This window comes from Manis pentadactyla, chromosome 9 (assembly GCF_030020395.1).
Source record: "Manis pentadactyla isolate mManPen7 chromosome 9, mManPen7.hap1, whole genome shotgun sequence".
Taxonomy (NCBI): domain Eukaryota; kingdom Metazoa; phylum Chordata; class Mammalia; order Pholidota; family Manidae; genus Manis; species Manis pentadactyla.
The window spans coordinates 83,294,278-83,309,861 of NC_080027.1; the positions used below are offsets into that span (position 1 = coordinate 83,294,278).

Here is a 15,584-nt window from a genome sequence, read left to right on the forward strand (position 1 = left end):
ATTCAAGGGAAAATAAAATTGAATTGTTTCATAAGGTTTGTTATTTCCTTTATTAAAATAAATTGCTACAATAATAATGAAACTTGTTTGTTTTAGAAGATGAATCATTCTGGATAATAATCCATTTTCCCCTGCAGTATAAGTTTTGTTCTAAAATGTATTTCATACTTTCTCACCTACTTAAGTAGAACAAATTGAAAATAATTCCACTTTTCTTTCATGATTCAGGTCATTACGAGCACCAATTTTTGTGCTGTACATAATGAAAGTTTGTAGGGTTCTTTGTCCCCTGTGAGAAAGCCATAAAATCTATGAGGTCTTGTGTATGTCTTATGTCCTTTTAAACCTTTCTCTCATTCCTGTCACTTTTTCCTCCTGGGCTTATAACAGCCTCTTCCAAATGCTAAAGATTTTGAAGGTATTCGCATTGTATATAAAATAGGAGTACATAGGTTCTGAATATTGACTCCCTGTGGGCCTGGTTCATAGAGGCTTATAAATCTTTGTTGGTTAGATGGATGTTGTAGTCTTTACAAGGTTAAAGTTGTCATACATACTTCCTTTTGTAATCTTCTAAGGATGAGAGGTACTCTCAAGGAGAGAAATTCAAGCAGATTGGCATTTGCCAAAGATAATTATCATAATGTCTTAAAATTTAAAAGCTTGAAGCTGTCTCAATAAAAATATATGTCAGGCTATAAATCTTCTGCAACCAGCCCGTATCTGGCAAAGATCCATGCCATTTGTGGCCACATCAAAAAGAGAATCACAGCTGTTAGTGGGCTCCCTTCCTTCCTTCTGCTGATAATTTCATCTTGATACCTCCTGTAGCAGCTGTATCTTTGCTGAACTAAAAGCTTCAAGGAAATGAAAAGTACTTCCTTACAATTGAATGTTGGCCAAACCCATGCTATTCAAATATGGCAAAGCCCTGGTTATCTAGTATTTTTAAATTCTAAAACTAAAATTATATTTTGAATATTTATTTAAATCATTATTTGGCTCATTCTTTTATTCCTGTAGTAGTTCGCCATGTTGGGTAAACAGATTAGTTAGGTATTTTGGAATGGCAATGTCATACTTCCACATCCTTCCCCCCCACCACACACAGGTTTTTTTTCTTAAAACCTTTTTTTAAAAATACTTATAAAATTTTGTACTAATAGCTATTTCTTGAGGTCTGGACAAAATTGTAGAGTATGCTGATTTTCTTTGGCCTCTTTATGTAAACTTCTTTTGCACTCTGGCCACTAGCGGTAGCTTTTACATTTCCTCCTGTAAAATTTTGGTGTGCTATATAATATATCACATTGCTGTAAAAAATATTGATGGGCTTTGAAATTAAATCAATCCATTATAGTAGCTCTCCCTGCCTTACTTGCATGTGATTGTTGGGCTTATGTTCAAATACTGTGAAAAGAGAAGCAAAGTTTTCCACCTCCTATTGAGATAAACCTAAGGCAGCAGGGTTTTACTTTACTTTTGCTTGTAGGCTTTTGCTAGGTTTGATCTTTTTGAAGAAATTTAAGCTCAGGTGATCAGGTATAGGCATTGCTATTACATGTTTAGTGCTTTTTAAATTCAGAGTCCAGTTTTAATGTAAATTCCAATATAGTGGGAAGGCCAGGAGTAGTGAAAGGATCTCTCGCCTTAAAAGCGAGACTGTGGGAAGTGATAATTGTCCATAACTACATAATAATAGTTATGTAGTTTAGATAATTGCAATGGCAGTATGAATGGAAGTTACTCTGGACTAGCATCTCTTTTTTCCTCTGGCATTTTTGAAATGATAGAATGAGCAAAGGAAGATGAGTTTTATCTAGTCACCTAGCATTATCCAATTTAATGTGTATTATTAACCATCCAACTTATTCTTATTCCCTTTTTTTTAAGATCATGCTTTAAAAATAGGCTCTCATATTTACCAAGGTCTAAGCAAGACTATCTTCTGCACTTCAGAAACTAGCTCTAAATTCAGTTAATTGAGCTGAGGTCAATTTCTAGACTATAAATAGACAGTTTCTTCTCAAAGTGGAGCTAAAGAGCTGGTATATAATTTGACAGCTCCAGTCTAGCACTATGGAATAATAAGAACTTTATCTCATCCCTTAGGTACCAAGGCCACCACTGTCTTAGCTCTTTGTGAAATTCAAAAACCCTGTGTGTGTGTTTGTGTGCGTGCATGTGTGAATTATTTTTTCCTTATTATACATGTATTAGTATACATTATAAACAATTAAAAAAATATACATGTATATAAAGTAAACATGGGTGTGGCTCTCCTCTTAATCCTACTTTACAAAAGAAACCACTGTAAACCAACTTTGTTTTGTGAATATACAAACATGTACATTTTTATCTAAAAAAATATATATGTGTAGTTTCTTGAACCAAAAAATAAGTCATTGTGTACTTACTATTCTTAATTTTTATTGGCTATGTATTGTGAGCATCTTCCCATGACATAGATGTAGTTTTTCTGTATCTCATTCCATTGGACAACAGCTTTCCCTTTCCCTTATTGATGGCTTTAGGCTGTTTCTATTTTTTTTTCCTGCAGCTAAAACTATTGTAGTGAACATCCTTGCATATATTGTTGCCTGGTTTAAGAATGGCTATAGGATAGTTTCCTAGAGTTTGTATTGCCAGTCAAAGGAGATGCACTCTTAACATTTTGATACATATTGTCAGTAACCCTCCAAACTACATCAGCGAATTTATAAGCCTGCTACCAGTATATGAGTGTTCATTTTTCCTATATCTTCAAAAGCATAGTCGCTTGTTTATGTGAATTATAAATAATCTCAAGATTATTTTATATTATCTTTGATTCATGGCTTCTATGAATAGCCTTCAAAAATGGGTACTTTTAGTATTTGCTTCCAAACCTGTTCAGCTATGAAATGTGCTATGAAGACCACACAATCCCTCTTTTATTATTACAGGTATGAAATATTTTTTAAGGAATTTATTTTGTCATTCACTGCCAAATACTTTTCTTCTTAAATATTTCTTATATGACCAGCCAAATTAGAATATTCATTTCCAAAGCTTGCTTTTTCAAGTTGGAGTTCAAGGGACAGCTACAGAACCTATCATTCTCTTTGCTGAAATATTTACATGGGATCACTTTTGAAATAACCCCTATAGTTTTACTGAGCACCTACCACTGACTATAATGGTGGTTGAAAATAATTTAAAGCCTATTAAAGGAAACTATTAATCCAAACAAATGTTGATGAAATCTGAGCTTTGTTTATTTATTTATTTATTGCATGCTTGCTTGTAGGTGGATTCACCAATGAACTTGAAGCATCCCCATGACTTAGTCATATTAATGAGACAAGAAACAACAGTTAACTACCTCAGAGAACTAGAGGTGAGGCAACGGGGTATGTGATATGAAACTTGTTGCATTTCACAGGAACTAATGTATGCAAAGAAAAATTAAAGCATATTACTTATTAAGCCTGAATCTTCCAACTTTTACAGGAATATACTACTTTTAGGTCATGTTTTTAAAAATAACATCTAATTAGATTGACACTGAGCAGTAGTAAGGAAACGGACTTTCCTAGTCTGGGTTTTATGGCTGATTCTTGACTCACTATATCCTTGAATAGAGTTTCCATATATAAGTTTTTCCATCAGTTAAGAAGAAAAAAAATCTCTGAGCATATTCTTGGAAGGAGAGTTAGGTGAAATAAGAAAAAGAAGAAGGATTTTAGTATCCTAAAAAATGTAATTTTTTTTTTTAATTCCCATGTAGTAAAAACTAGGGTCCTGCTACTGTGTGTTCGTATAATCAAGGTGAAAAGCTACTTTGTACCTTGAAAACTTGAAATTTATTAGTGCTAATAAACCCTGACGCTTTTGTTTCTATCATTGATTGCCATAAACTGATTTCACTTAATAGCAAGTAGTAGTAGTTATTTGAAAAACAAGGGTCTTTTTCTCATAAAGTCTTTGATTAAAAGTTACAGTAAATTGAATCCAAATTTTAAGGAAATACAAATTGTAGAAAAAGTAAACCAGTTTGCAAAATGAGGTTTAGAAAATTACTGAGAATAATAAGAGTAGAATCAGATCTTTGAGAATTAGGAGGAATCATAAAGGTCATCCTTATTTTAGAGGCAAAGAAACAATTAGACCCAAAGACAGCGAACTGCCTGATTTCAAGAACCAAGTATGGCAGAACCAGAGGCAAATGCCATTATCTCTTGGCTGAAAAGTTGGCATACCTGTTAAACCAGGTAGCCATTTGTTTTCCAGTTATATAAAAATCCTGAATTTCACTTCTGTAAATTCAAACTGGCACATCTATCAACAGAAATAGAGATCATTATATATATTTTTAATTTCTGTGAATTAAGAAGGAAGAGCTTTTAGCACATGCGAATCTGCTCTGCATAGGTAGTAGTATTTTTAGAATATTTATAAAACTAGAACATCCCATCATTTTTTAAATAGTCTCTTACATTGTACCTACCAGTTTTATCTATGTAAATTCGGAAATGTTGATTTTTATGAATACTAGGAATGAGACAACAGGTGTATTTATAGGGCTTCAGACTTGGAAGATTGATCTGTCTTTATTTAAACACAGATCAAAATAAAACACAGTATTCAAAATAAGAGCAATGGTGCAGAAAACAAGTATTTTCAGATACAAAGGCATACTGTATATGTTTATTGCTCTCGCTTATTTTAAGAGACAGTATGATATAATACAAAGAGAAGGAGTCTTAAATTAGAGTAATGTAGGGGAAAATACCATTCACTAAGTCAGTGAAAATGGAAATGAAAAATGTTGATTCCACCAGTTTTTGGTTAATCTGTGATAACTTTATACTTAGCATACTTCTGCTTCATATACATAGCAAGTGACACATAAAATACAAAAATTAAAATAAAATGTACCCAGGCCTAAAAAAAACATAAATATCAACATGGACCAGAAATGGAATAAAACACTAAGTTAGGAATGTGGTAAAGCTACAAATTTGCTCCTCCAAAGCCAGGAGCAGGCTCAATGACATATGATAGTTCAGCTCTGTGGAGTATAGGGGACTGACAGTATTCCATGTAAGATAAACACATAATGAATTTTGCGGGGACACAAACATTCAGACCATAGCATTAAGTATGAAAAATAGAACTTTAAAACTTAAAAAAATAGGAGAATATATTGATATATTAAACGTTAAGATAGGGAAGGATTTCTTAAATAACAGAAATCACAAACAATTAAGAAAACAATTGGTAAAGTTGACCATCTTACAACTAAAAGCTTCTCATTAGCAAATGACACCATGAGCAAAAATAAAAGATAAGCTACAGGCTGGGAGAAGATGTATGTAATCCATGTAATTTATGAAGAGTCTGTTTATAAAGAATAAACTTGTGAAGAGTTACTCTTTTCATAAGTTTCTACAAATCAATTTTTAAAAACTTACTGGGAAAAAAATTGGTAGACTTGGACATTCAATTCACAAAATATAAACATAAGAAAATATGTTCAGTCCCATTCATAATCACATTAGTTAAGATAGTCTGCCGTCTGTTGCCGTGTTTGTTAGCCTTTGCACTGGCAACAGACAGTCCTGAATCTCAGTTGCTGTTCTCATGAAAGAAGGCGGAGCTCAAGGAGGGAAAAGCAAACATAAAGCCTGTTTAAAGTTTCTACTTACAAGTGACGTACATCATCTCTACTTACATTTCATTGGCAAAGCCTGAGCTCCATAGGGCAGTGTGTATCGTCTACCTACAGGAAGAGACTTGGGAGGGAATGAGTAAGTGGAAACAGATCATTCAGTAACATCTCAATGATCTTAATGGCTTAAGACAATAAGGTTGTACTAAATGTCACTCTGTTCATATGCCGGGATCCAGGCTGACAGTATCCACTTTCTAGAATATTGCCATTCCTAGGTACCTGAGGGAAAAGAAAGAACATGGTGAAGCATACATTGGCTCTAAAATGTTACACTGGCTAAAGCAAGTCACACTGGCCACATCTGAATCCAGCAGAACAGTAATGTAGAACCTCTTGTAAGGAGGGGCAGCAAATTCATTAGTAGTAGTACAGTCTGTTATAGCACTTATAGCAAGATAACATTTCATGCCTGTCAGATTGACATAAATTAAAATTATGACAAAACCGAACATTGGTAAGTTTGTGGGGATATGGTTATTATCTTAATCTGTTGGTAGAATTCTGGTTGTTATAGTCACATTGAAGAGCAGATTGATAGTGTCTAAATGAAACTGAAAATGTGTATTCCATGTGACCCCATATTTTTGCCCCTTCTGGAACTCTTATACATGTGCACAAGGAAACTTTTATAATAATATCATAGCACTTTTAATAGCAAAAAAATGTAAAAGAAGCAATCTAAAGGTTTCTATGAAATTGATAAATATATTTTTATACATTCATTTAAATGAAAAATTTAGAGATATATCCTGACCGATGTAGATAAATATTGAACAAAAAACAAGTTAAAAAAAGAAAGTTGTAGAATGATGCATATGGTATACTATTTATATAAAATTTTTAAACTTGCAAAGTAATGCTGTATGTTGATTTTAAACATTATATGGATATATATAATATTTTAAGAGAATAAGTAATACAGCAATATTTTCTAAAAATACACATGGAAATGATGGCATAAAACAAATTCAGGATAGTGGTGACTTTGGGAAGGGAGAGAATGTCAAAGGCAGTAAAGAGGGGCTTCAACTATTTTTTTTTCCTTAGAAAAAGATCTGAAATGAATATGGCAAAATATTGTAATAGATATGGTTGGTGGAAACATGGGTGTTTGTATAATTCCTCTGTATGTTTGAAAAAAAAAAATGGAAGAATTTATCTGGAAGAACACAGGGCATTAGACAAAGATATTCCAGGTAGCCATATCAACATGCTGGATATCTTGAAGTACTGACACATGACATCTTTGGATGATTGAAGGTAGTTCTAATTGCTGAACCATTCTGTTCCAGGGAAATTAAGTTGATAGATGCATCTTTATAAGTAGTTTGCAATCATATTATGAAGGTACTCATGTGCTAATATTATAAATCTCACGTTCTATTACTTTCTGTATATGGACACCTGTTTAGAGAAGCATATTTATGTCAACTAAGTTAACTAAGGGGATACAGCTGTCCCCCTTTCCACAGTGTCCTTTTCCATTAAAGCATGGTTGACCACATGTTACCCCTGCTCAACCATGATCCAGGAGCAGATGATCCTCCTCCTGACATATGGTCAGAAGGTCAGTAGTAGCCTAATGCTCCATCACAGTGCCTACATCATTCATCTCATCATACAAGCATTTTGTCACTTAACATCATCACCAAATGAGGGGTGAATACAATACAAAAAGATGTTTTGAGAGAGAAAGGGAAAGAGACCACATTGACTAATTTTTATTACAGTATATTGCAATTGTTCTATTTTATTATTGGTCATTGTTGTTAATCCCTTACTGTGCCTAATTTATAAATTAAATTTTTTCAAAGGTAGGGTTCAGTACTACCCATGGTTTCAAGCATTCACTGGGAGTCTTGGAACATATCCCTTGTGGACAAGGGAAGACTACAGTATTCAGAATCCTTGTCTTCCTTCATAGAGGGTTCTCTGACATCGTCAACACAGTAAATTCTTATTTCTCTTATGGGGTAGCAAGACTGAAATACTGAAAAATCCATTGTGTTCTTATGTTCTTATGTTCTTAACAGAAACAATTAGTTGCTCAAAAAATTCACATAGAAGAGAATGAGGACAGAGATACAGGACTGGAACAGAGACATAATAAAGAGGACCCCGATTGCATCAAAGCCAAGGTTCCGTTAGGGGACCTGGATCTGTATGATGGCACATACATAACTTTGGAAAGCAAAGACATCAGGTAAGTAAATTGTCTTTCCAAAAATAAAACTGTTTTTCCTGAGCAGACCTTTCTCAAATTAATAATAAATTGTTTCTCTCATGAGAATAAGCTTCAATCACAGATGAATTTATTGAAGTTTGAAAGTTCAAAATACATACTACATGTAGAATTCTTACAAATCAATTAAAAATATTTAATTCCACAGTAGAAAATGGAACATTTTATAGTAAAAGAAATACAAATGGCCAATAAATATATTTCTCATTAATGAACAAATAAGTACAAATTTAAAAAATTTAAAGATTTTATCAAATTGGAAAAAGTATTTAAAAATCAGTAACTGGTAAAAATGTGGAGAGGCTATCAGTGGAAGTGTAAATTGGTTTAAAATTTCTAGAATTTTTAAAAGCTTTTAAAAAATCCGTGATCCAACACTGTGACGTACCTAGTATTTTCACTCTTTATCTCCTTTAACTCAAACTTTCAAAATATTTGACTCTAACCACATCTATGTGAAAAAGTTATGTATGTTGACTAATGTTGGTTGTAAAGTTGAGATATGGTATATTAGGAAAAAGTTAGACATTTCTTTACCTTTGATCTCTTGCTTCTTGATTTTAGCCCTGAAGATTATATAGACACAGAATCTCCTGTCCCTCCAGACCCTGAGCAACCTGATTGTACTAAAATTCTAGAACTTCCATATAGTATACATGCTTTTCAGCACTTGCGAGTAAGTAGAGATTTGGGTTCTTTTTTGGGGTTTTTATTTTTGCATTTGCATTTGTTCTTCAATTTAGTCTCATGCTTATAATCTTTTTCTTTCTTCTCTCCTCCCAGCTTTATAATTTTACAAGCATCTATTTCTTTAAAATCCCTCAAAATAAATGCTGTAAGATACCAAATTACATGAAACTTCTATGTTTTACAGTCTCCTTTTTGTATGTATTTTTCAATTTTATTTTTCTTCTCTTCAGGGTGTACAAGAAAGGATTAATCTTTCTGCACCTTTATTACCTAAAGAAGATCCAGTCTTCACATATTTATCTAAACGATTAGGAAGGAGTATAGATGACATAGGTCACCTCATTCATGAAGGCCTACGGAAGGTAAGTCATTAGTGACTTAAAGGCCAGGAGACTGGTGTGAGCAAAAGATACTTTTCTCTCAGGGAATACCTGCCTAGATTTTGACTAGAGAGTGATTTTAAATTTTGATTCCATTAATATAAACTCTGTTGTTTAAAGCTAGGTAAGAATATGCTAGCTCCATCCCCTTTACTAGGAAGGGACGCTAACAAGTTACATTTAAACTAATTCATAAAAAAATACAACAACAAATAAACTAGCTAATATAAGCAAAATGGCTTATAGGCTAGGTTATATGTTTTGAATGGGAAAAAAATTTAACGTTACTATCTTTGATATATCTACATATAATACATAGACCAACACTGTTCTCTGAATCAGAAAAAAATACTAATAATAAAATCTTAATATTTTCGTTTTAAGGGAATATCCTTTTTTTCTTCATTTTTTATTTTTTTTACTTTGGTATCATCAATCTACAATTACATGAGCAACATTATGGTTACTAGACTGCCCCATTACAAGGTCCCCACCACATACCCCATTACAGTCACTGTCCATCAGCGTAGTAAGAAGCTACAGAATCACTACTTGTCTTCTCTGTGTTATACAGCCCTCCCTGTGCCCCCACCCTACATTATGTGTGCTAATCGTAATGCCCCTTTTTCCCCCTTATCCCTCCCTTCCCACCCATCTTCCCCCGTCCCTTTCCCTTTGGTAACTGTTAGTCCATTCTTGGGTTCTGTGAGTCTGCTGCTGTTTTGTTCCTTCAGTTTTTGCTTTGTTCTTATACTCCACAGATGAGTGAAATCATTTGATACTTGTCTTTCTCCACCAGGCTTATTTCACTGAGCATAATACCCTCTAGCTCCATCCAAGTTGTTGCAAATGGTAGGATCTGTTTTCTTCTTGTGGCTGAATAATACTCCATTGTGTATATGTACCACATCTTCCTTATCCATTCATCTACTGATGGACACTTAGGTTGCTTACATTACTTGGCTATTGTAAATAGTGCTGCAATAAACATAGAGGTGCATCTGTCTTTTTCAAACTGGTTCCTGCATTCTTAGGGTAAATTCCTAGAAGTGGAATTCCTGGATCAAACGGTATTTCTATTTTGAGTTTTTTTGAGGAATCTCCATACTGCTTTCCACAATGATTGAACTAATTTACATTCCCACCAGCAGTGTAGGAGGGTTCCCCTTTATCCACATCCTTGCCAACATTTGTTGTTGTTTGTCTTTTGGATGTTGTTCATCCTAACTGGTGTGAGGTGATATCTCATTGTGGTTTTAATATGCATTTCCCTGCTGATTACTGATGTGGAGCATCTTTTCATGTGCCTGTTGGCCATCTGAATTTCTTCTTTGGAGAAGTGTCTGTTCAGATCCTCTGCCATTTTTTTTTTTTTGAAGTTTAAATAAGACTTTAATCATCATACCAAGCACTATGAGGATCATAGAGCACTTTGTCCCCCCAGTTCTACTTAGATTGAAGTTGTCCAGAATTTCAGGTTTCTGATTTGTCAGAAACTTTTGTTTGTTTGTTGACTCAAGCAGCTTTATTTTCATGCAGATTTACCCTTTACCGCATCCTTTGTCTACTGGACAGCTCCTGTTGAAAAGTCTTTGTTGGGTTATATATATTTATTTATTGTTTTTGGTATCATTAATCTACAATTACATGAAGAACATTATGTTTACTAGGCTCCCCCCTTCACCAAGTCCCCCTCACACCGTCACTGTCCATCAGCATAGTAAGATGCTATAAAATCACTACTTGTCTTCTCTGTGTTATAGAGCCCGCCCCATACCCCCCCCACATTATACATGCTAATTGTAAAGCCCCCTTTCTTTATCCCCACCCTTATCCCTTCCTTCCCACCCATCCTCCCCAGTCCCTTTCCCTTTGGTAACTGTTAGTCCATTCGTGGGTTCTGTGATTCTGCTGCTGTTTTGTTCCTTCAGTTTTTCTTTGTTGTTATACTCCACATATGAGTGAAATCATTTGGTCCTTACTGCTGTGAGGTGATATCTCATTGTGGTTTTAATTTGCATTTCTCTGATGACAAGCAATGTGGAGCATGTTTTCATGTGTCTGTTGGCCATCTGAATTTCCTCTTTGGAGAACTGTCTATTCAGCACCTATGCCCATTTTTTAATTGGATTATTTGCTTTTTGTTTGTTGAGGTGTGTCAGCTCTTTATATATTTTGGATGTCAACCCTTTATTGGATCTGTCATTTATGAATATATTCTCCCATACTGTGGTTTCCTTTGCTGTACAGAAGCTTTTCAGCTTGATATAGTCCCACTTGTTCATTTTTGCTTTTGTTTCCCTTCCCCGGGGAGATATGTTCATGAAGAAGTAACTCATGTTCATGTCTAAGAGATTTTTGCCTATTTTTTTTTCTAAGAGTTTTATGGTTTCATGACTTAGATTCACATCTTTGATCCATTTCAAATTTACGTTTGCGTATGGGGTTAGACAGTGATCCAGTTTCATTCTCTTACATGTAGCTGTCCAGTTTTGCCAAAACCAGCTGTTGAAGAGGCTGTCATTTCCTCATTGTATATCCATGGCTCCTTTATCATATATTAATTGACCATATATGTTTGGGTTAATATCTGGACTCTCCATTCTGTTTCACTGGTCTGTGGGTCAGTTCTTGTGCCAGTACCAAATTGTGTTGATTACTGTGGCTTTGTAGTAGAGCTTGAAGTTGGGAAGTGAGATCCCCCCTGCTTTACTCTTCCTTCTCAGAATTGCTTTGCCTTTTCGGGGTGTTTTCCAATTCCATATGAAATTTAGAACTATTTATTCCAGTTTGTTGAAGAATGCTTTTGGTATTTTGATAGGGATTGCATCAAATCTATAGATTGCTTTAAGCAGGATGGCCATTTTGACAATATTAATTCTTCCTACCCAAGAGCATGGGATGATTTTCCGTTTGTTAGTGTCCTCTTTAATTTATCTTAAGAGTGTCTTGTAGTTTTCAGGGTGTAGGTCTTTCACTTCCTTAGTTAGGTTTATTCCTAGGTATTTTATTCTTTTTGATGCAATTGTGAATGGAATTGTTTTCCTGATTTCTCTTTCTGTTAGTTCATCATTAGTGTATAGGAAAGCAACAGATTTCTGTGTATTAATTGTGTATCCTGCAACTTTGCAGAATTCAGATATTCTAGTAGTTTTGGAGTGGAGTCTTTAGGATTTTTTATGTACGATAACATATCATCTGCAAACAGGTTCGGTTTGACTTCTTCCTTACCAATCTGGATGCCTTGTATTTCTTTGTTTTGTCTGATTGCTGTGGCTGTGACCTCCAGTACTATGTTGAATAACAGTTGGGAGAGTGGGCATTCCTGTCTTGTTCCCGATCTTAGGTAAGAAGCTTTTAGCTTCTCGCTGCTAAGTATGATGTTGGCTGTGGGTTTGTTATATATGGCCTTTATTATGTTGAGGTACTTGCCCTCTATACCCATTTTGTTGAGAGTTTGTATCATGAATGGACGTTGAATTTTGTCAAATGTTTTTTCAGCATCTATGGAGATGATCATGTAGTTTTTGTCCTTCTTTTTGTTGATGTGGTGGATGATGTTGATGGATTTTCTAATGTTGTACCATCCTTGCATCCCTGGGATGAATCACACTTGATCATGGTGTATGACCCTCTTGATGTATTTTTGTATTTGGTTTGCTAATATTTTGTTGAGTATTTTTGCATCTATGTTCATCAGTGGTATTGGTCTGTAGTTTTCTTTTTTGGTGGGGTCTTTGCCTAGTTTTGGTATTAGGGTGATGTTGACTTCATAGAATGAGTGTGGGAGTATTCCCTCTTCTATTTTTTGGAAAACTTTAAGGAGAATGGGTATTATGTCTTCTCTAAATGTCTGATAAAATTCATTGGTGACTCCATCTGGACGGGGGTTTTGTTCTTGGGTAGTTTTTTCATTACCACTCAATTTCGTTGCTGGTAATTGGTCTGTTTAGATTTTCTATTTCTTCCTTGGTCAGTCTTGGAAGGTTGTATTTTTCTAGAAGTTGTCCATTTCTTCTAGGTTTTCCAGTTTGTTAGCATATAGGTTCTCATAGTATTCTCTAGTGATTCTTTGTATTTCTGTGGGGTCTGTCGTGATTTTTCCTTTCTTGTTTCTGATTCTGTTGATGTGTGTAGATTCTCTTTTTCTCTTTATAAGTCTGGCTAGGGGCTTATCTATTTTGTTTATTTTCTCAAAGAACCAGCTCTTGGTTTCATTGATTTTTTCTATTTTATTTATATCTTCTCTGATCTTTATTATGTCCCTCCTTCTGCTGACTTTGGGCCTCATTTGTTCTTCTTTTACCAATTTCAATAATTGTGACTTTAGACTATTCATCTTTAGACTAAAGAAGGGATAGTTCTTCCTTCTTTAAATAGGCCTAGATTGCTATATACTTTCCTCTTAGAACTGCCTTCACTGCATCCCACAAAAGATGGGGCATTGTGGTGTTGTTGTCATTTGTCTCCATATATTGCTTGATCTCTGTTTTAATTTGGTCATTGATCCATTCATTATTTAGGAGCATGTTATTAAGCCTCCATGTGTTTGTGAGACTTTTTTTTCAATGTACAATTTATTTCTAGTTTTAAACCTTTGTGATCTGAGAAGTTGGTTGGTAGAATTTCAGTCTTTTTGAATTTACTTGGGCTCTTTTTGTCGCCTAGTATCTGGTCTATTCTGGAAAATGTTCCATGTGCACTTGAGAAGAATGTGTATCCTGCTGCTTTTGGGTGTAGAGTTCTGTAGATGTCTGTTAGATCCATGTGTTCCAGTGTGTTGTTCAGTGCCTCTGTGTCCTTATTTTCTGTCTGGTTGATCTGTCCTTTGGAGTGAGTGGTATGTTGACATCTCCTAGAATGAATGCATTGCATTCTGTTTCCTCCTTTAATTCTGATAGTATTTGTTTCACATATGTAGGTGTTCCTGTGTTGGGTGCATAAATATTTGTAATGGTTATATCCTCTTGTTGGACTGAGCCCTTTATCATTATGTAATTTCCTTCTTTATCTCTTGTTACTTTCTTTGTTTTCAAGTCTCTTTTGTGTGATACAAGTACTGCAACACCTGCTTTTTTCTCCCTATTGTTTACATGAAATCTCTTTTTCCATTCCTTGACTTTTAGTTTGTGTGTGTCTTTGGGTTTGAGATGAGTCTCTTGCAAGCAGCATATAGATAAGTCTTGGTTTTTTTATCCATTCTATTACTCTGTGTCTTTTGATTGGTGTATTCGTCCATTTACATTTAGGGTGATTATTGAAAGATATGTACTTACTGCCATTGCAGGCTTTAGATTCGTGGTTATCAAAGGTTCAAGGGTAGCTTCTTTACTATCTAACAGTCTAACTTTAACTCACTTATTAAGCTATTATAAACACAGTCTGATGATTCTTTGTTTCTCTCCCTTATTGTTCCTCCTCCACTCTTTATACATTAGGTGTTTTATTCTGTGCTCTTTTGTGTTTCCTATGACTGCTTTTGTGGACACTTGATTTTATTTTTTGTGTTTAATTAGTATTTGGTTGGTCTGCTTTCTTTGCTGTGATTTTATTTTCTCTGGTGACATCTATTTAGCCTTAGGAGTGCTTCCATCTAGAGCAGTCCCTTTAAAATACCCTGTAGAGGTGATTTGTGGGAGGCAAATTTCCTCAACTTTTGCTTGTCTGGGAATTGTTTAATCCCTCCTTTATATTTAAATGATAATCCTGCTGGATACAGTATCCTTGGTTCAAGGCCCTTCTGTTTCATTGCATTAAATATATCATGCTATTCTCTTTTGGCCTGTAAGGTTTCTGTTGAGAAGTCTGATCATAGCCTGATGGGTTTTCCTTTGTAGGTCACCTTTTTCTTTCTCTGGCTGCCTTTAATACTCTGTCCTTGTCCTTGATCTTTGCCATTTTAATTATTATGTGTCTTGGTGTTGTCCTCCTTTGGTCCCTTGTGTTGGGAGTTCTGTGGGCTTCCATGGTCTGAGAGACTATTTCCTCCCCCAGTTTGGGGAAGTTTTCAGCAATTATTTCTTCAAAGACACTTTCTATCCCTTTTTCTCTGTCTTCTTCTTCTGGTACCCCTATTATGTGAATATTGTTCCATTTGGAAGGTCACACGGTTCTCTTAGTATTCTTTCATTCCTGGAGATCCTTTTATCTCTCTCTGCATCAGCTTCTCTGGGTTCCTGTTCTCTGATCTATTCCATTAATGGCCTCTTGCACCTCATCCAGTCTGCTCTTAAGTCCTTCCAGAGATTGTTTTATTTCTGTATTCTCCCTCCTAACTTGATCCTTTAGCTCTTGCATATTTCTCTGCAGGGCAATCAGCATGTTTATGACCTTTATTTTGACTTCTTTTTCAGGAAGATTGGTTAAATCTATCTCCCCAGGCTCCCTCTCAGGGGTTGTCTGGGTGTTTCTGGACTGGATCAGATTCTTCTGCCTTTTCATGGCGATAGAGATAGTCGTGGGCAGTTGACGCATGTGTTAGCTGGGAGAATAAAGTCCCTTCCTGCTTGCTGGTCGCCTTGCCCTCCTCAGAGCAGCTTCCAGTTTTATTTCCTGA

General features: G+C 35.0%; 1 protein-coding gene across 5 annotated transcripts in view; it reads left to right on the top strand.

Annotated features, from left to right (window-relative positions):
• The window catches only part of TTC17 (tetratricopeptide repeat domain 17), a 160,679-nt gene that overhangs the window by 16,272 nt on the left and 128,823 nt on the right, over positions 1–15,584 (top strand). For all 5 annotated transcript variants that reach the window (XM_036891710.2, XM_036891711.2, XM_036891713.2 and 2 more), the window contains exons 2-5: positions 3,290–3,379; positions 7,750–7,919; positions 8,523–8,634; positions 8,879–9,010. In XM_036891710.2, coding sequence (XP_036747605.2) covers positions 3,290–3,379; positions 7,750–7,919; positions 8,523–8,634; positions 8,879–9,010 — 504 coding nt within the window. The remainder of the gene's footprint in view (positions 1–3,289; positions 3,380–7,749; positions 7,920–8,522; positions 8,635–8,878; positions 9,011–15,584) is intronic.